At 41.5% G+C, this 21,125-nt stretch overlaps 1 protein-coding gene across 2 annotated transcripts in view; it reads right to left on the minus strand.

The window, feature by feature from the left end:
• Positions 1-740: 740 nt before the first annotated feature.
• LOC106587349 (ubiquitin carboxyl-terminal hydrolase 10) overlaps positions 741-21,125 on the minus strand; it is a 36,002-nt gene continuing 15,617 nt past the window's right edge. For both annotated transcript variants that reach the window (XM_014175674.3, XM_014175673.3), the window contains 10 exons: positions 20,000-20,091; positions 19,768-19,877; positions 19,464-19,522; positions 19,266-19,369; positions 17,530-17,629; positions 17,140-17,317; positions 15,742-15,907; positions 14,641-14,785; positions 13,545-13,610; positions 741-4,121 (listed from right to left, as the gene is read on the minus strand). In XM_014175674.3, coding sequence (XP_014031149.2) covers positions 3,934-4,121; positions 13,545-13,610; positions 14,641-14,785; positions 15,742-15,907; positions 17,140-17,317; positions 17,530-17,629; positions 19,266-19,369; positions 19,464-19,522; positions 19,768-19,877; positions 20,000-20,091 — 1,208 coding nt within the window. In that variant the 3' untranslated portion in view covers positions 741-3,933. The remainder of the gene's footprint in view (positions 4,122-13,544; positions 13,611-14,640; positions 14,786-15,741; positions 15,908-17,139; positions 17,318-17,529; positions 17,630-19,265; positions 19,370-19,463; positions 19,523-19,767; positions 19,878-19,999; positions 20,092-21,125) is intronic.

A 21,125-nucleotide genomic window follows, 5' to 3' on the forward strand; every position in this document is an offset into this window, starting at 1 on the left:
TTATTTCTAGATACTGGTAGGCTACAAGACAGGTGATTATTTCTAGATTGGCTACAATACATGCAATATATACTGTGAGGACCAGTTTCTACTTTATTTCATGATTTTGTTTGTCAACCTGTTCTCAGAGCACTTTGTATTATTCTGTACTTGAATCAGAGACAATCAATTTAGATGAATATGTTACGTTAGGTATGCTAAATATGAATTTGTGGTTGTCCATCACTCATTTCGTATGATATGTTACAAATTTGCAAAATGTACAATATGCTATGCATTTGCAAAACATATGTGTTACGAATTCTAGCTAGGTGGGTAACGTTAGCTAGGCTAGGGGTTAGAGTTAAGTTAGGTTAAAGGGTTGAGGTTACGGGTAGGGCTAGCTAACATGCTGAGTTGTAAGTAGTTGAAAAGTTGCTAATTAGCTAAAATGCTAAATTTGTCCATGATGACATTCAAAATCAAACTTTGGGTTACTAGACGTACACACCCACCTATCCACACCGACCAACCACCCTATTTTCGTTTTTGCCTTAAGTAAACTGTCTGTCTTATGTAACCATACCAAACATACTAATTTGAGTGTCCCGGATTCACATTTAACATGTTACGTCTGGTCTGTGAGAGCAGGCTGTTATTGTGATATTGTCTGTACTAGGGCAGTTGAAGGTGTGTAGAGACTAGATGTTAGTACTAGAAGAAAGCTAAGCAGTCTTCTGACTACACCATTAGCAAACAGCTTCGGTTTAACACAATCTTTTATTTGAACAATAAACAAAAAGAGTAGAATGCTGGAGGATTAAGATTAAAAGACAGCATAGTTTGTTTTCAGCTTGATATCCCAACACAAGCCCTCAGCAGACAACCGTGTTAGGAAGCACAAACTAAACAGAACGACATCATTGAAGCAATTCGCCAGCACATATCCTGACCATAATCATAAAAAAAGACTCAGGGATAAAATGTGTACAACAGAAAGCTTTCTGACAGCTTTAGTGTCTGTTTCAAACCATCTTCTTCAAAACATTCTTCAGGGTCTGTTTCAAAGCGACATTGTCACAATGAGTATATCAGATATGACCACATAGCCATCAGCACAATTGAACTAACACTTATAAAGGAGTTTTATAATGATCTGAACAGATCAGCTCAATTTCCTCATATGGAATGACTGAGTCATGCTGATTGAATGAATCATGAGCTGTGGCAACAGAACTTATGATGCAGAGGTGAAACCAAAATTAGACAGAAGCATTAGCGCAATTATGAAAGGCAACGGGGTCAATGTGAAGTATCCTTTGGTTTCACTTGGGGATTTTTTTTCAACTTTACATACCCATAAGTAATAAGCAAATGACTTGAGGGAACCAAATTCTGCATGGTTTAGACTACGAATTTGCAGTCACTTTAACATAACACATTTTCAGGACAAAATATACAACACTAATTCATGGAAGGGAATAGTGTGGGCAATTTAAATGACACTGCTCCAAACTCAAAGTATGCAACACAGAAAATGCACATGGTAAGATAACTTTTTCCATTACTCAGAGTTTCCAGTCACTTTAAATAAAAGGGGATACAGGTATATTGAATAAGTCTCTGCTACCATCAGTGAGAGAACTACAAAGTGAGAAATGGGATAAAATAAGCTCTTCCTGTAAGATCTAAAATGCATGCTCTGCTATTCCGATGTGGGAAAAATTATTTCACACTGCCCCAACGTTCCAGTGGTCAGAAATGGGAAAGTGTGAGAGCCGCCTTACAAAAGGACCCATTCCCAGTTGTGTACCTCGCTTTATCCAATGGCCAAGTGTGTGCACGTAGTGTGTGTACGTGAGAAAGTATATACTGTATGTGAAATATCTTTAGAAAATGGTCTGCTTTGCCCATTAAGGACATAGAGTATACAAGGGTAAACCACAATGCACCAAGCCTTCAGCAAAGTAATGTACCAGTTATGTTATTTTTGTAAAGGATTAAATACTGACAGATTCTGACATTGGTTTGCTTGAAATGTCCCTTAAGATTAGACTATGGATCAAACTTAGTGGAGGAAAAATAAAAAAAGAATGACGAAAGAAAATATGATCAAGCAAACAACTTGTCCAATTTTATTCATTGTTGTGCTTTACCTAGGGTAATTTCGCTCAAATATCAATTTAGATGCAATATAGTATAATTCTGGGGAAACGGTCATGGTGTTATTGAAAAAATGAAAAATAACAAAATAACATTTAAGCGAAACTCAAAAACACAATCAATGAATAATAATGACGCAAAAAGCAAGGTCTCAAACAAAACATGATTTCCTTTTGTGCGCATTTATTGTGGGGGGATTTCATTTCTAGAGCCAAGCAGCAGATGTGATCCCACTTCCCCTCAACATGGACAGTCTCTCTCACTGGAGAGGAACTGCACTCAGCCACAAAAGAGGAAATGCAAAGGTAGGGTACATTCCCATAAAACTTTACAGACATTTGACTTACAGTTGTCACGCTCACTGGGTTGGACTCGTACATTGAGTGGAGATTTGGATTAGAAAGCCTCGCATAGCGAACCTAAGGCAGCCCCCTTTTTCTGGTGAGTTGGGGGGTAAGGGGTCACGTGGCTGTTTCAACTCTACAGAGGCAGGCCGTCTATACATAGATGGAACCTTTAGACCAGAACAGGGGGGGAAAAAATGATAAAATGAAGGATGAGGGGGGAAAGAATAGGTATAAAATGAACAAGGGCCGGTGCTTGCGGTGGAATCTCAGTCTTCATTGTCATCTCTCCAGTGCTCCAGAGTACTCAGAAATCCTTAGAACTAACAGCCACCCAGGGAGCCAAACAAGGTGACACTCACCTAGATTCAGAGGTCTTTTTTCTTTCTTTTTTACAGTTTTAAATCTCAAAATATCTGCAAGTGTGCATTAGCACATCCACATCTTGTTATTGATCAGATATATTATACGTGCACAGAAGCTTATTTTTTTAAATCATCATTTAAATCCTAAAGCGCATTAAAATTGTTTTAGATAGTCATTCTAATTCCACACCAAGAAACCAAAAGGTTCTTTCAAACAAAGCTGTTTAGTTTCAGCACACTGTAGCAGCACCTCTTCTCCTGTCATTTTTTTCTATTTTTTTGATGGCTCAAGTTTTACCTAGATTTAAAAGCATCAGGAAAGTGAGGAAGGTGAAGTAAGAAGAGATGGTGGCCATGAAGAGCATCTTGCCTCTGGAGTTAGAGACTCATCCGATAACGTTTTGTCGTTTGCTGGTGCTGGGCCTTTTTCCGACGAACTCCGGCAAAATTTCAACAGGTCTTTAAACTGCTGCAAATTCATTAGGACAACAACTCCCCTTGCTAAAAGGCAAAACTGATTATTTTATGCCATTTTCAAAAAAAAACAAAAAACGTTTGAGTAGATAAACTAAAAAATTACAACTTCTCTCCAGCAGTCCAACCGTCCATCTGCAGCCTCGGGTTGTAGATAGTTCGTCCTGTGGGTAAAGTACCCACTGTTCCCAGTCTGAACGAGGCTGTAGGTTCAGAGGCGAGTCTCAAGGTCCCCTCCCCTCAGTCCATTCAACAGTCTCTCCTCGCAGCATTAAAAAAAACAGCAGTGGCGCACAGAGAAGAGGAAGCCATAACAGGGAAATTATTTTACAATGCGTCCTTTCCCCCCCTAATTCTTTCAAAAAAGATAAAAGGAAAAAAGGCATTGTTGGAAAAGCTGGCTCTCTGGAAAAGCAGGGATGAGGGGGAGGAAGAAGAAAATCTTGCAAGAGAAGAAGTTGGGCAGTGTTCCTGTTCATTAGTTTGTGTGTGTGTTTGAATGTATGCATGTGTATGTGCATGTCTGTAGTGGGAGTGTGTATGTGTAGTTGAATGTGTGTAAAATGAGTGTTCCTCTGTGTGAGTGTGCATGTACGCGTGTGTGGTGTCTACAGCAGGTCGACGCGACGGTAGTACAGCAGGTAGGCAGTGCGCTCAGCAGTCTGCTTCACCACCTGGTACTGGTTGATGACCTTCACTGCCTGGTCGTCAATGCGCAGCCAGCCGTTCAGACCGATGTGGAAGACATCCGTGGTGTAATGGCCGCCTGTAGCACTGTTCCCATGGTGATAGACAACTGCGAAGGAGACACATAAAATAGAAGCTTTTCAGAGGCGGAATTCAAACTGAAATTTGAGGAAAAATGAACTGGTTGTCTCACCTAGTTATCTTAAGAGGAATGCACTAACTGGATAAGAGTGTCTGCTAAATGACTAAAATGTCCAAATGAAAAGGCCATTCCGTTACCTGGTTCTGGCTACACAAGGTCAGAGCCAGTAACTAACTACTGATATCAGACAACTTTCTGGAGCACCCTAGGCATGTAGACCAGAGAGGCCTCCATTTCAGTGTGTTATTGATGTAGGCATTGAATATCATGTTGTAAGCATATAGTTAAAGCTTATATTACACTTCTTTCACATATCTGATCAAGTGTCATAAGAATTCTTGGCAATGCATCAATCATGACCAAATGTAGAAACCTTAGTAACTACAGCAGGAGAATGTGGAAAGAAAATAACATTGTCCATTCTGTGCTCATATTTACAAGCTGGGCTGGCAACACGTGTTCCAAATGGACTTAATGCCCTTAACGTGGAACACTACGATACCATGAAGACCACGTTTAAAAGTGGGCTTCGGATTTAAGCCACAGTGACAGTTATTACCAGGCAGAAATAAATCATTAAGTTGAGTAAACATGGCAATCTTGTTAGATCTGTTTGATTTGGACACAGAACTAGATTCAGGCGGTAACTCATTCTTTGTACTGAAACCATAAGCTACTATAGGCAAGGAGTAACATCATTACCCCCCTCATCTGACAACAGATATGTGCAACCACAACTGAATGATTGGTTTAACTGGAGGGAAACAAGACATACCAGTGTGTGGTTGAGCCAACTTTTCCCCTAAGTGCTTGATTGCATAGGTTCACCATTTCACTGGCACCAGAACATTAAAAGTGCATGATTAAAGTTTCCAAAGGCACTTATATTGCATATTTACTAAACTGTTATGTTATCACATTACACGCTGAGTAGCATCAATACTTTCTCCATCCCATGGGCCAGATGGTCAGAGAGAAGGCAAAACGTTTACCTCCAGGATCTTACAGTAAAAGATTAACTGCCCCGCTATAGCAACAGTTGCCAGGGGTTACTCTACTAACAGATTTTTGACAAGTGAGGAGTGCCCTTTTCTGCTCTGAAAGGAAAATAAACGGCTGAAGACAATTTACTTCCAAACTACGGGGAGATTAACAGGACCCCCATATCCACAGTGGAGGTTGTCTTTGTTTGAACTGGTCAGTCAGGCGTGAAGGGAGGAGAGGAGGGGGCAGGAGAACTACATGCTGAATGAGCTGCTGGAAATAACAGTTAGCTGAACACTGGCCACTCACTCCTACACCAGCACAGTTTTCATTGAGCAGGCAGAGCTCAATGGGGGGGGGGGGGTCAGGGCTGTGGTAAAGTCTGGGGTAATGCTCTAGTCTAGAAAGACTTCCTGGGTCTAGGAGGAAGAGAGGAGTGGGAGAATGAGGTTTTACCGATGCATGGTTACCACAGAGAACGAAACTCTGGCGTCATTTCACAGCTGAGATCAACACTAGCTACCTCAGGCATCATTCCACAAGGAGCCCTCTGGAATCACTGTACCTTTCTCCATAGACAAGTCATAATACTGTCCAGTACATTAAACAGGTATGTTTACACTCTAGAATTTGGTAGGGAACAGAGAAGTTTGCAGAAACAGCATTTTGCACCCACTAAAAGTTTCTACATATGATTTGACCCGTCGCTAAGCCCCGCGCCCCTTGGTTACTGTTGCAACCTCGGATAACATTTTCTCAGGAAGCCCAATTCCCCATTAAACCACTGGTGAAATCCCCTCACAATGATCTCAAACTGTGTTTCTAATACACAATGAAATTTAAAAAACAGACTACCCCTTGCTAGTCAGGAAACTCTATGTTGTGGTGGACTGTCATTACAATTTCTTCACAGGAACCTGGTAAAATTATATTTGTAGTTTAGCTAGCCACTAAATGGCTCTGAATTCACAGTCAGCATGCAGTCAAAGCTATAACCACTTTTGGAGCCAACTAGTGATTTCAAATCTTATCCTGATGTCAACAGCAGATTCATAACATTGCTAACTAACATACATTAAGTGCCTAGCTAGCTAGCATTAGCAACGTTTGGTGGTCAATGAGACAGCTACCCAACCAGCTGAGCTAGCAAACAATGTAACAAAAGAATAATTTCAGATTTGAAAAATAGGCTCTGTATTTCAGGAATCACAGTACCAAGTATTACTGGTGCACTGTTCTATTATTTAGCCATTTTATTAAAAAAATAAATGAAAACTATTTTTGCTATAGCACTCACTGGTTTCATGAGATTTAAGCGTGAACTTGTCCGAGGAGTCGGATTTGACAACAATTGCTTTCCACTGGAGGGCTGCGATTGGCTGCTGAAAATTCTGCGGTGAGGCTTACCGACGGGTGAATTCAGATTTGTCAATTCAGATTTGTCCAAAACAAAAAATTGTTCCAAGAGCAAAGTCATGGCTCTGAGAAGTTCAATCTGCTTCTTATCAAAAACACAGTTGCCGAAGCGAGCCTTCCAAGGTAGCTCAACTCAAGAGTATCAATTTTATCAGTCACTGAGACAGCATGTGGAGTAAACAGAGTATGAAAGGAAACTAGAGATCGACCGATTAATTAGGGCCGATTTCAAGTTTTCATAAATCGGTCATTTGATTATCGACTATGGCCGATTACATTGCAATCCACGAGGAGACTGCGTGGCAGGCTGACCACCTGTTACGCGAGTGCAGCATCAAAAGGACCTGTGGCTGCAAGGAGCCAAAGTAAGTTGCTAGCTAGCATTAAACGTATCTTATAAAAAACAATCTAAAAATAATCACAAGTTAACCTGGTAATATCATCAACCATGTGTAGTTAATTAGCTTGTCCTGCGTTGCATATAATCAATGCGGTGCCTGTTAATTCATCATCGAATAACAGCCTACTTCAACTTCGCCAAACGAGTGATTTAACAAATGCGCATTCGCAAAAAAAGCCCAATCGTTGCACAAATGTACCTAACCATAAACATCAATGCCTTTCTTAAAATCAATACACAGAAGTGTATATATCGTTGCGAACTGTGTGAAGACCATTTCTTCCTAACAATGACCGTAATTAATTTTCCAGAATTTCATATAATTATAACATTGAAGGTTGTGCAATGTAACAGCAATATTTAGACTTAGGGATGCCACCCATTCGATAAAATACAGAACGGTTCCATATTTCACTGAAAGAATAAATGTTTTGTTTTTGAAATTATAGTTTCTGGATTTGACCATATTAAATGACCAAAGGCTCATATTTCTGTGTTTATTATATTATAATTAAGTCTATGATTTGATAGAGCAGTCTGACTGAGCGGTGGTAGGCAGCAGCAGGCTCGTAAGCATTCATTCAAACAAACAGCACTTTACTGCGTTTTGCCAGCAGCTCTTAGCAATGCTTGAAGCATAGCACAATCAATTCCCGAGATTAGGCTGACAAAACTAAAGTGCCTATAAGAACATCCAATAGTCAAAGGTATATGAAACACAAATGGTATAGAGAGAAATAGTCAACTAATCATAATTCCTATAATAAGTACAACCTAAAACGAATAAATTGGGAATATTGAAGACTCATGTTAAAAGGAACAACCAGCTTTCATATGTTCTCATGTTCTGAGCAAGGAACTTAAACGTTAGCTTTTTTACATGGCACATATTGCACTTTTACTTTCTTCTCCAACACTGTGTTTTTGCATTATTTAAACCAAATTGAACATGTTTCATTTTTTTATTTATGTATTATATTAAGATAAGTGTTCATTGTTCATTCAGTATTGTTGTCATTACTCCCCCACACACACACACACACACACACACACACACACACACACACACACACACACACACACACACACACACACACACACTTGAAGTCGGAAGTTTACATACACCTTAGCCAAATACATTTAAACCCAGTTCTTCACAATTCCTGACATTTAATCCTAGTAAAAATTCCCTGTCATAGGTCAGTTAGGATCAGCACTTTATTTTAAGAATGTGAAATGTCAGAATAATAGTAGAGGGAATGATTTATTTCAGCTTTTATTTCTGTCATCACATTCCCAGTGGGTCAGAAGTTTACATACACTCAATTAGTATTTGGTAGCATTGCTTTTAAATTGTTTAACTTGGGTCAAACGTTTCAGGTAGCCTTCCACAAGCTTCCCACAATAAGTTGGGTGAATTTTGGTCCATTGCTCCTGACAGAGCTGGTGTAACTGAGTCAGGTTTGTTGGTCTCCTTGCTCACACGCATTTTCAGTTCTGCCCACAAATGTTCTATAGATTGAGGTCAGGGCTTTGTGATGGCCACACCAATACCTTGACTTTGTTGTCCTTAAGCCATTTTGCCACAACTTTGGAAACATGCTTGGGGTCATTGTCCATTTGGAAGACCCATTTGCGACCAAGCTGTAACTTTCTGACTGATGTCTTGATGCTGCCACCCACGTGCTTCACGGTTGGGATGTGGTTCTTCAGCTTGCAAGCCTCCCCCCCTTTCCTCCAAACATAACGATGGTCATTATGACCAAACAGTTCCATTTTTGTTTCATCAGACCAGAGGACATTTCTCCAAAAAGGTACAATCTTTGTCCCCATGTGTAGTTGCAAACCGTAGTCTGGAGTTTTTATGGCGGTTTTGGAGCAGCTTCCTTGCTGAGCAGCCTTTCAGGTTATGTCAATATAGGACTCGTTTCACTGTGGATATAGATACTTTGTACCCGTTTCCTCCAGCATCTGCATAAGGTCCTTTGCTGCTGTTCTGGGATTGATTTGCACTTTTCGCACCAAAGTACGTTCATCTCTCGGAGACAGAATGAGTCTCTTTCCTGAGCGGTACCATGGTGTTTATACTTGCGTACTATTGCTTTTACAGATGAACGTGGTACCTTCATGCATTTGGAAATTGCTCCAAATGATGAACCAGACATGTGGAGGGCTACAAATTTTTTTTCCTGAGGTCTTGGCTGATTTCTTTTGATTTTCCCATGATGTCAAGCAAATAGGCACTGAGTTTGAACGTAGGCCTTGAAATACATCCACAAATACACATCCAATTGACTCAAATGATGTCAATTAGCAGAAGCAGAAGCTCCTAAAGCCATGACATCATTTTCTGGAACTTTCCAAGCTGTTTAAAGGCACAGTCAACTTAGTGTATGTAAACTTCTGACCCACTGGAATTGTGATACAGCGAATTATAAGTGAAATAATCTGTCTGCAAACAATTGTTGGAAAAATTACTTGTGTCATGCACAAAGTAGATGTCCTAACTAACTGGCCAAATCTATAGTTTGTTAACCTGTTATGGCTAGGGGGCAGTATTTTCACGGACGGATAAAAAAACGTACCCGATTTAATCTGATTAGTACTCCTGCCCAGAAACTAGAATATGCATATAATTATTAGCTTTGGATAGAAAACACTCCAAAGTTTCTAAAACTGTTTGAATGGTGTCTGAGTATAACAGAACTCATTTGGCAGGCCAAAACCTGAGAAGATTATGTACAGGAAGTACCCTGTCTGACCATTTCTTGGCCTTGTTGATTATCTCTATCAATTACAGGGGATCTCTGCTCTTACGTGACACTTTCTACGGCTCACATGGACTCTCAGAAGGCGGCAAAATGCTGAAACGTGGCTTTGCAGGCTCTGGCTGAAACAAAGTAGCGCGTTTGGATAGTGGCTGGTTACAGTACTGTGAGACTCAGGCTCGTGCCCGCGTCGACCGAAAGCTTTGTTTACTTTCCTCTGTTTAGCTAAACGGAGATTCCCGTTCGGAATATTATCGCTTTTTTACGAGAAAAATTGCATAAAAATGGATTTTAAACAGCGGTTGACATGCTTCGAAGTACGGTAATGGAATATTTAGAAATCTTTTGTCACGAATTGCGCCATGCTCGCGACCCTGATTTACCATTTCGGATAGTGTCTTGGAACGCACGAACAAAACGCCGCAATTTGGATATAACGATGGATTATTTTGGACCAAACCAACATTTGTTATTGAAGTAGCAGTCCTGGGAGTGCATTCTGACGAAGACAACAAAGGTAATGAAACTTTTGTAATAGTAAATCGGAGTTTGATCAGGGCTAAACTTGGTCGGTGTCTAAATGGCTAGCCGTGATGGCTGGGCTATCTACTGAGAATATTGCAAAATGTGCTTTCACCGAAAAGCTATTTTAAAATCGGACATATCGAGTGCATAGAGGAGTTCTGTATCTATAATTCTTAAAATAATTGTTATGTTTTTTGTGAACGTTTATCGTGAGTAATTTAGTAAATTCACCGGATGTTTGCGGGGGGTATGCTAGTTCTGAACGTCACATGCTAATGTAAAAAAGCTGGTTTTTGATATAAATATGAACTTGATTGAACAAAACATGCATGCATTGTATAACAATGTCCTAGGGTTGTCATCTGATGACAACTCGGCCTTGTCTTAGGACGGTAAGTTGGTGGTTGGAGACATCCCTCTAGTGGTGTGGGGGCTGTGCTTTGGCAAAGTGGGTGGGGTTATATCCTGCCTGTTTGGCCCTGTCCGGGGGTATCATCGGATGGGGCCACAGTGTCTTCTGATCCCTCCTGTCTCAGCCTCCAGTATTTATGCTGCAGTAGTTTATGTGTCGGGGGGCTAGGGTCAGTCTGTTACATCTGGAGTATTTCTCTTGTCTTATCCGGTGTCCTGTGTGTATTTAAATATGCTCTCTCTAATTCTCTCTTTCTGTCTTTCTCTCGGAGGACCTGAGCCCTAGGACCATGCCTCAGGACTACCTGGTATGATGACTCCTTGCTGTCCCCAGTCCACCTGGCCGTGCTGCTGCTCCAGTTTCAACTGTTCTGCCTGCGGCTATGGAACCCTGACCTGTTCACCGGACGTGCTTGTTGCACCCTCGACAACTACTATGATTATTATTATTTGACCATGCTGGTCATTTATGAACATTTTAACATTTTGTCCATGTTCTGTTATAATATCCACCCTGCACAGCCAGAAGAGGACTGGCCACCCCTCATAGCCTGGTTCCTCTCTAGGTTTCTTCCTAGGTTTTTGGCCTTTCTAGGGAGTTTTTCCTAGGGAGTTTTTCCTAGCCACCGTGCTTCTTTCACATGCTTTGCTTGCTGTTTGGGGTTTTAGGCTGGGTTTCTGTACAGCACTTTGAGAATATCAGCTGATGTACGAAGGGCTATATAAAAATACATTTGATTTGATGAAGATCATCAAAGGTTAGTGCTGCATTTAGCTGTGGTTTTGTTTTTTGTGACATTATATGCTAGCTTGAAAAATGGGTGTCTGATTATTTCTGGCTGGGTAGTCTGCTGACATAATCTAATGTTTTGCTTTCGTTGTAAAGCCTTTTTGAAATCGGACAGTGTGGTTAGATTAACGAGAGTCTTGTCTTTAAAATGCTGTAAAATAGTCATATGTTTGAAAAATGGAAGTTTTCGGATTTTAGAGGAATTTGTATTTCGCGCCACGCCCATCATTGGATATTGGCGCTAGCGGAACGTCTAGATGTAAGAGGTTAACCTGTTGGGGCTAGGGGGCAGTATTTGCACGGCCGGATAAAAAAATTTACCCGATTTAAACTGGTTACTACTCTTGCCCAGAAACGAGAATATTCATATAATTAGTAGATTTGGATAGAAAACACTAAAGTTTCTAAAACTGTTTGAATGGTGTCTGTGAGTATAACAGAACTCATATGGCAGGCCAAAACCTGAGAAGATTCCATACAGGAAGTGCCCTGTCTGACAATTTGTTGTCCTTCTGTTGCATCTCTATCGAAAATACAGCATCTGTGCTGTAACGTGACATTTTCTACAGCTTCCATTGGCTCTCTAAAGCCGCCAGAAAGTGGAATGGGGTGTCTGCTGTCTCTGGGCAAAGAACAGCAGGAGAGTTTGTAAGTAGTCAGCCTGGGGACAGTGAGACTGAGATGCGCGTTCACGAGACTACTCCCTTTTTTTTCTTTCAGCCTTTGAATGAATACAACGTTTCCCAGTTGGAATATTATCACTATTTTACGAGAAAAACAGCATAAAAATTGATTTTAAACAGCGTTTGACATGCTTCTAAGTACGGTAATGGAATATTTCGATTTTTTTGTCAGGAAATGCGCTCGCGCGTCACCCTTCAGATAGTGACCTGAACGCACAAACAAAACGGAGCTATTTGAATATAATGATGGATTATTTGGAACCAAAACAACATTTGATGTTGAAGTAGAAGTCCTGGGAGTGCATTCTGATGAAGAACAGCAAAGGTAATCCAATTTTTCTAATAGTAATTCTGAGTTTAGTGAGCCCCAAAGTTGGTGGGTGTCAAAATAGCTAGCCGTGATGGCCGAGCTATGTACTCAGAATATTGCAAAATGTGCTTTCGCTGAAAAGCTATTTTAAAATCTGACACCGCGATTGCATAAATGAGTTCTGTATCTATAATTCTTAAAATAATTGTTATGTATTTTGTCAACGTTTATCATGAGTAATTTAGTAAATTCACCGGAAGTTTTCGGTGGTTATGCTAGTTCTGAACATCACATGCTAATGTAAAAAGCTGGTTTTTGATATAAATATGAACTTGATTGAACAAAACATGCATGTATTGTATAACATAATGTCCTAGGAGTGTCATCTGATGAAGATCAAAGGTTAGTGCTGCATTTAGCTGTGGTTTTGGTTTTTGTGACATATATGCTTGGTTTGAAAATGGCTGTGTGATTATTTTTGGCAGGGTAGTCTCCTGACATAATCTAATGTTTTGCTTTCGCTGTAAAGCCTTTTTGAAATCGGACAATGTGGTTAGATTAACGAGAGTTGTCTTTAAAATGGTGTAAAATAGTCATATGTTTGAGAAATTGAAGTTATAGCATTTTTGAGGTATTTGTAATTCGCGCGACGCGATTCCACTGGCTGTTGACTAGGGTGGGACGCTAGCCCAGACAGGTTAACAAGAAGTTTGTGGAGTGGTTGAAAAACAAGTTTTAATTACTCCAACCTAAGTGTATGTAAACTTCCGACTTCAACTGTATACACACACAAATCGTCCGATTAATCGGTATTTGCTTTTTTGGTCCTCCAATAATCGGTATCAGTGTTCAAAAATCATAAATGGGTTTTCCTCTAAAGGAAACCTCAGTGCGAGTCTGAACACATCGAAGGAGAATCCTATGAACGATTGAACTTAATGTTTGAATACATCTTATGCTTGACTATATATGTTGTTGCCTGTAGCATAGGGCCAATGCCCTATTACTGCATATAATTGAATGATCGTGACCGTTTGTGTGATACTGTGGGTGTAGAAGGAGATGTGTGTAGTTGATCATAAATCGGTATATACAGTACATACCTGCAAAGAGCCTGTAGGTTCTTTGGCCTTTGAATATTTTGCTCCGCACCCCTGAAGAGAGGAGATCTAAGGAGAGACAAATTAATCAAGTACAGCCACATCACAGAGAGAAACAAAACGTGTAAGATATCCCTCATAGCATCATCAATTATAGTTATTTGGGTCTGTGTGCCATGAAAGCCAGCCCGTCTAAATAAAGGTGGCTATAAAAATACACCAGTGTAGCATTTGGTAAATCGTACGCAAAATGCTTGCAGGCTGCCGCTCATGTCAAACGAAAATAAAATGTAGCCAACTTTTTATAATTTATACACCGCAGGAGACCCAACACACTGGACCCAGTTTTTACATTGGAAAGAGCCAGGGATTCTCTCCACATCCTGATGCTTATTCTGTAAAGCTACAGTACTAATATCCTCAAGCTGCTGGGACTATGTCTGTGGGGATTTGGAAGACGTGCCTTTAGGACTAGTTACAGAAACCCCACATGGGAGAGATGAATACAGAGACTCCCTCAGATATTATGGACATGTTGACCTACTTGGCAGAGGAAATCTAAAATGGCGTTTTTGTGTGTGTGTGTGTGTGTGTGTGTGTGTGTGTGTGTGTGTGTGTGGGGTCTCTAAATATTTCCTCTGTGTGCTGTTGGTTCAGGGCTTGTAGAGTAGTAGGCTGGGCAGAGCAGTAAACATAGGCAGGCTGGCTGGCCAGCTCAGTTGTAAAGCTGTGTGAGGTTGGGTGTTGGGGCTGGATGAGGAGGCCTTTAATGTATGAGGTCAACCCACAAATCATCTCTCCCTGCTGCTGATGGTGACCTCCCAGCATTTTGCAGGCACCCTCGTTTAAGTGATGTCAGACAAGTGAGCTACACCTGTGTGTGTCTAACTAGGACCCAGACTGTGGAAAGACTCGTCTGTACTGGAATATGATCAGATGCTGACTGTGTGAGAAGTGTGTTATGAATGATTGCCTTTCTCACCCAGGGTTCAGAGTGCTTAACACACATTCAATAAGAGTTAATTCAATAATTGGGGCATGTGTTTTAAGTGGGGACTTCACCCAATGGTTTGTGGAAGCTTTTCAGTGATTCACGTACCTTTGCTGATCTCCAGGTCTACAGGGTAATCAATGTTCTTGATCAGTTTCTGACAGCCTCCAGTCTTCTCAAAGACAAATCTCTTGAGGTGGAGCACCAGCACTGGAGGGAGCTCCTCTAGGGTCACTCTCCGGCTGATCTCAATCTGCAAACACAGGAGAGATTATCAAACTGAGCCAGGGGACGATTTGACACAGTGGCACCACATCAAACAGCTAATATAAACCAGAACAGGATCTCCCAATTTACCCAGGGATTAGACTGAACAAAACCAGCACACACTGTCACACAGGCCTACACTAGAGCCTGCTGTGAGCTTTGATCTAGTCACTTGTGAATCACTGGGGCTTTATACCTTCACTGTCAGAAGCAGACAGTGAACCCAACTACCAGCTACTTCTAAAACGATATCAAGGTACTGTAACAACTGTCTTGTAAAATAAAAGCTGATGAGGTTGGTAAACAACACAATGTTGAGGCCCCGACTACAGCTGTCCAACAGATGTTGCCCTCACCAGTTTTGTCTCCATACAGAGGAAGCAGGCAAGGCACATGTGTCTTCTTATACTGCGGCTTTAAAGCAATGTGTTTTCACCAGGCAGCGAAGTCAGAGAGGACATGAAGCATAAACAATGCTTCAGAGTCCACACGCACAACACCGCCCTCAGTATATTAAGAGAAACCAGGCCAATGGGAAGACGATCTGTCAGAGTCTGACCACTTCAGCCCATTAGAAGGGGCCCATCAAGGGGAGAGTGCATTGTGTACTAGAGAGTGCTGCTGAGCATCCCAAATACTCCCGTTGAAAGAAACGAGACACCACAGTAACAAATATCCTCATTGTCTAAACACTACATTTTTTTACTTTTAACTGCCAACATTCCCACATCCTTGTTTTTCGGATTGCAGAAGAAAAACAATGGAAATCAATTGAGGTTTTCAAAGCAGCATTCAAGTTTGGATCAACATACTTCATCTAATTGCACGTGGGGGGAAAAACCAAGCGATTGAGCATGAAATCAGAATGACCGATATGCAAACTCATCCAAGCCTTGTACTGGTTTAGTATTAGCATAGGTGTACTGTGTGTAAGACCCTTACCTCCTGCTTGGTTTTAGTGGTGTAGCCCTGAACTGACTCCCGTGCCACCAGGGTCTCCAGGGCCTCCTGAACGGTGCGGATCTTCTCTGACTGGATGTCCAGCTGCAGGGTGAAGAAGGGCTGCAGGGTGGCTGACTCCTTAGAGTTCTGCTGGTACACCACCGACCTGCATAGCACAGAAAGACAAATATATCCCACTTCAGACAATGAAATACAGTAATGGGTTTTGAGTGTCTCTCAACGACATCTTCACCTCAGAAAACAGCATCACAGCTTTGAAGGAAAGTGTGGAAAGTGGATGGGTCATAGTACTGAGTCTCTCTACACGTCTCTCCAAACTACACCTTCATGAATCATCTCCTCCCCTTCCTCAAATTCTCCTCTTTGTGGCAGAAACTGATCCAAAATGTTCAAATGGCAAAAACAACACCAACATTCATAACCCTCTGACAGCCATATGAGTGAAAAGGTCATGCTAATCTCTGTAAACGGTGATAATAATTTGAAACCAGCTCCAATGATTCCCCTCAGCCAAACCAATTACCCTGACTCGAGTGGCTGAAAACGTGACTGTAGCTGAACTCTGTGGGTATGCATAGTTCAACCCAGACCTTCCTGAAGGTCTGCCCTTATGTTCCATTTACTACTGATTCAGAGAAAAATAATCCTCTGAAGTGATCTGTAAACCAGTCAGACCAGGCGTGTGCCATAACAGAACCTCAGAGAGAAAAACCTCAGAGAGCATGTCATTTGGCCCAGTCACACCCTCATAGGTCCTACACTTTCAAAGTTGTTTTGTGATTCTTTCTTTGCGAGAGTGTGCCCCCCACGCCTGGCTGTCCAGGCCACCGACCACAGGCCGGGCCACAATGGCTGTTATTTTAAAGAGAACTTCTGGAGCAGAGAAAGTCCAGAGCCAGCTGGTGGCAGGCCTGTTTGGGATGGCATTCTCAACTGAGGTTGGAGCTGGGGGCCAGAGGCAGTGCCAGGGCAACCAGCCCAAGAGGGTCCAGATAAAGATGGCACTATACTCTCTCAGTTCTCATGTCATACCAGGCACCTGCGCCACAGCCAATAAAAGGAAGGGCAAGGACACCACTGGTGCCACAGTTCTGCTGCTGGGCTTTAAGAAAAATAAGCTCTGGGCAGGGAGAAACACTCAGCAGCTGACCATCACTCTGGCTTCATTTGGGAAAAGTCAGGGTGTCTTTCCAAGCCTCATGCTTATCATCAAAGGAAATAGTAGTAAAGGCTTTGGGTCCACCAAAACATTGACTTGACTATATCGTCATGAACAACATTAAGTTTCCATAATAAGCAACACCGCGCATGTAAAGAAACTATAAGTGAGTTTCCTGACACATCACAAGTCAACACAAGTCATCGGTGTTACCCTACCGGATGTGCCCTCCGAATATGTCAGTGATAGGGGTGCGGACAAAGTCAGCTTGACGGGTAATGGAGGTCTTGTTTCGGGGGCCCACTTGCTCCCATTCGTCCTCGCTCCCCTCCTCCTTATCAGCAGCATCATCATCCACACCTGACTGGGACTCTGGGCCGTTGGGTGTGGGGGCTTCTGATCAAGACAGGAGAAGAGACAACTGATTTAGAACCACAGTCAATGGCAATCATAGAGCAGATCCACCTTCAGCAGTGAGGCCAAAGAACATAAAGGAAATGATGTGAAATGAACAGGGACTAGATCAGTTCAGTTCATAAGCAGAGAGCACGTGTTAACAGATAATCGTATGACCTCATGCATCAGATTTAGACCACGGCACTACTTACTCTCTTCCTGAGGGGAGATTAGCTTCTTCAAAGCCAGCATCTCCTCATGCAGTCCGTTGAGGGTGAAGCCCAGGTACTCCTCCGCATCCTCCTGTCGACCCTGACAGAGAACGCACAACCATCAGCACTAATGAGACCACGGTGCCAAGAGAGCCTGCGCTCTAATGTAACATCACAGACTCAGCAGACACAGGCCCTGTCCACTGTTACTGAGCTTCAGGACAGGACATCAGTGTGCACATGGCACAGGTGAGACACAATCTAAACCAGATAGCTCCTGACTCAGGCAGTCCCTAACTACCTCATTCCATTTGGAATAGCTTTTTTTAATTGTACCTTATCTGGTTCTGAAATTAGTAATGAGTCAGCAAATCTCATGCACCAGATGGATATTTGTACATGTATCCATGTACTGTACCATCAGACAGGTACAGACTGAACGTCTCTGGTGCATAGACTCAAGTGTACTGATGAGGATGTGGAATTTTACATAAAATCAGTGTCAGGAAACAGGTGATACAACGTGTTTCAGTTTATTTGCTCCAAGTCCCTGAACACCTGAAAGTGTGGAATGTCTGGATGGTTCAACATTCTAAATAAAACCCGGCTGAAACGTAAAGAAAAAATAGTTTATTGATGTTATTGATAGTAGGGCCGGGCGATACGGCCTAAAAAAAAGAATCACCTCTTGATTATTATTTAAAACTCGGCAATTCAAGATATACATGTTAATATGTTTTCCCTTCATACGCTTTGTTGTACAATTAAAGGTCAAATACACTGCATTTCAAACAGTCAGCAATAATCTAATTTAGGGCTTGTGAAACTATACCTACGCTAAATATATAAGCCTTCCACAAGCATAAGACCCACTAATTCATTATTTTATCAAAATAGTTTGACCTGCTTTTTTTGCAATAATTACTGATCTGGATTTTAAGTCTATGAAAATAACCTTTTTGTTACAAATGTAACCAGAATCATGTATAATGCACATTCACTAATAATGACTAACTTGTAGCAAGCATTATAGAAAATTAACACGTCTCAATCAGTCAAGCACAAGCGCTAGTGAGTAGCCAGCTAATCTTTAGATTTCAAGTTTAACCAACTTGGGCCTATTTGCTAGCTAACAAGGTATAACAGTTCAATTGTTATGAACACACCATTCTGTGTCTCCAGCTCTCTGAAAAGCATGCTAGCCTGTCCACTTGGTTCAGATGTTGAAATCATGCAGCCTACCTTATTTCTCAGCATTAGAATTCCTTATGTAAATTGTGTTTTATGCTTATTGCACATTTATAAAACACAGAATAGACAACAGTCTTTGGCTAAAATGCTGAGCATTCATTTTCCAGAACCAATGTTCATTGATACTCCTGTTTTAGTAGTGTCCGCTCTGCGAGCAACTTGAGTTGAGACATAAAAAGGGAATCGTTAGAAAGGTTAACTTCCTCTATTACAGTAAAATAATGTGTTTCAGTGTCCATATGACCCATTCTGTTGGACCAAACGACAAATGCAAATGGCAAGTTGAAGCCGCTTGTCAAGAGAGGAAGAAGTGATCTCTCATCTTTGTTGTTGTTGTGAGTGGCAGGGGGAGGGGCTTGGTGTGTGTGTGTAAATGGGAGCAAAGGAAAACATGACAACAAGCAGACATAAAAAAAAGATAGTTACGATATTCATCTCTAAAACGTTCAAATGAAATCAATACACTGGATTTCCAATGGCTTTACCTTCTCTGAGAGACTCGACTTGATGAGGGTGAGGAGTCTGTAGATGTAGTTGGGTTCAAAAGGAGCACCTGGTCGAATGTCTTTTATCATCTTCTCGCCAGCAGCTACGGAAAAAGCAACAAGGAACACATCAAATTAACATCAACAGGAAATAAAAGAAACTCTAGCTCTTTTAGAAGATGCTGACAGACAGCTTACCTTGCTGCTTGGCTTTGGATGGCACAGGCATATTGCTGAACTCATTGACAAGCCTTACACTGGAGGGAGTGGGGGGAGGAACAAGGTCAGGGAGTTGTAATTAGCAAAGGAAGTACACACCCAACCCAATGCAGTGAGCACACATTTAACACCTACTCTCAATACCCTTAACACAGTTTCACCAATTTAGCTCAGGCAGGAATTTGTCATCGCTGCTTATTTGCACACAAACAAGACCTCCATTGATTGTGAGATTTCCCTTTTAAAAACAGCCAGTCAGCTCCCAGGGAGAGAGGCTACTTACAAGTTGTCCATCATGGGTGTGGAAGTACAGGGTCTCTGGGTGTCATTGAACAGGGGAATGGACTTCAACAGGTGATACATGGGGGGGCAAGCAATCAGGGCCTGCAATGTCTTGGGGGTAGCAGTCAAGGGTAAAATCACCTCATTGGAACACTAAATACAGTCATTTAATGTAACTTTGTTTTTGACATGGTGTGATTCAAGCATTTCGCATGCAGCTGAGAAAAGGATACAGCGTTGATATAGCACCAGTTTCCCCTGTTGATCAGTCCTCTTGGTTGCAAAGACACCGGTTTGTGTATCAACTTCACATTCTGAATTAGTTCTGGGGATTCAAACAAGTACACATGATTTTGAACACACATCCCTTACTAAATCAAACAAAAAGTTAAAATAGAAGTTAGTTTGTAACCCTCAGGCAAAAAAAAATATCCATTTACTCCATACTGTGCTATATAGACTGTGTCCCTTCTTCCAACTCTACATCATGACAGTGGTACACAAGGCTGGTTTGTCAGAACAAGGAGATACTGTGCCACGCCTAGGAAGGGAGACTGTCACTAGCAACACAGCTTCCATGGTAACGTGGACAGACATTACAACATAGAAAGTATCATAAAACAATAGCACATAATCACAACGGGAAAACAAAAGGGTAAAAATACCAGCAATTTCTTTTGATAGTTTCGCCTACGTACATAGCATATTATGAACAACTTCCAAATTATAGAAACATGTTTTTTTTTTAGATAACAGGTTTGCTAAAAGTGAAACGGTCATTCCAGGAGAAGAGAAATATAGTTTGGCTAAACAGTAAATGCACACTCCAGATAAAATCCAGTCCAGAGATGAGATAGTATACTGGTTTGGAAATCAAAATGAGACGTGGTAGCGGTGACACCAGGGTCCTATAAATAGCTTTGTGTTCATTTCCTGACAGGAGTGTGAAAGTCTGAGCACTGTATTGTGGGTACAAAATAAGCCTTTCTACTGGACGGTGAAGGAAACCACGTGGAGCCTGGTTGAATTATTTACAGCCGTAGAGCACAGGAAATCATCAGGTTTATCTAGACAGAAGCACATTAGGCTGCCCAGAACCCCTCTCTCTCATAAATACTTCATAAGGGTGCCGAATAGATGAAAAATCCCAGTTTACTAAAAGGATGACAAAAATGCAGCGTCAACCACAATTTACAAGGAGGCTTAAGTAACCCACTGAGATAAGGCCTGTCTGTATATTTCCTCCAGACACAGGACTATATCCATGAGGCCTGAGGAACCCCAGGGTCATAGCACTGAGTGAGACAATAAATAATCCCATCAAGACAACCACACATTACCCAGACATGGCAATCCTCC

Source organism: Salmo salar, chromosome 26, assembly GCF_965601325.2.
Source record: "Salmo salar chromosome 26, fSalSal1, whole genome shotgun sequence".
Taxonomy (NCBI): domain Eukaryota; kingdom Metazoa; phylum Chordata; class Actinopteri; order Salmoniformes; family Salmonidae; genus Salmo; species Salmo salar.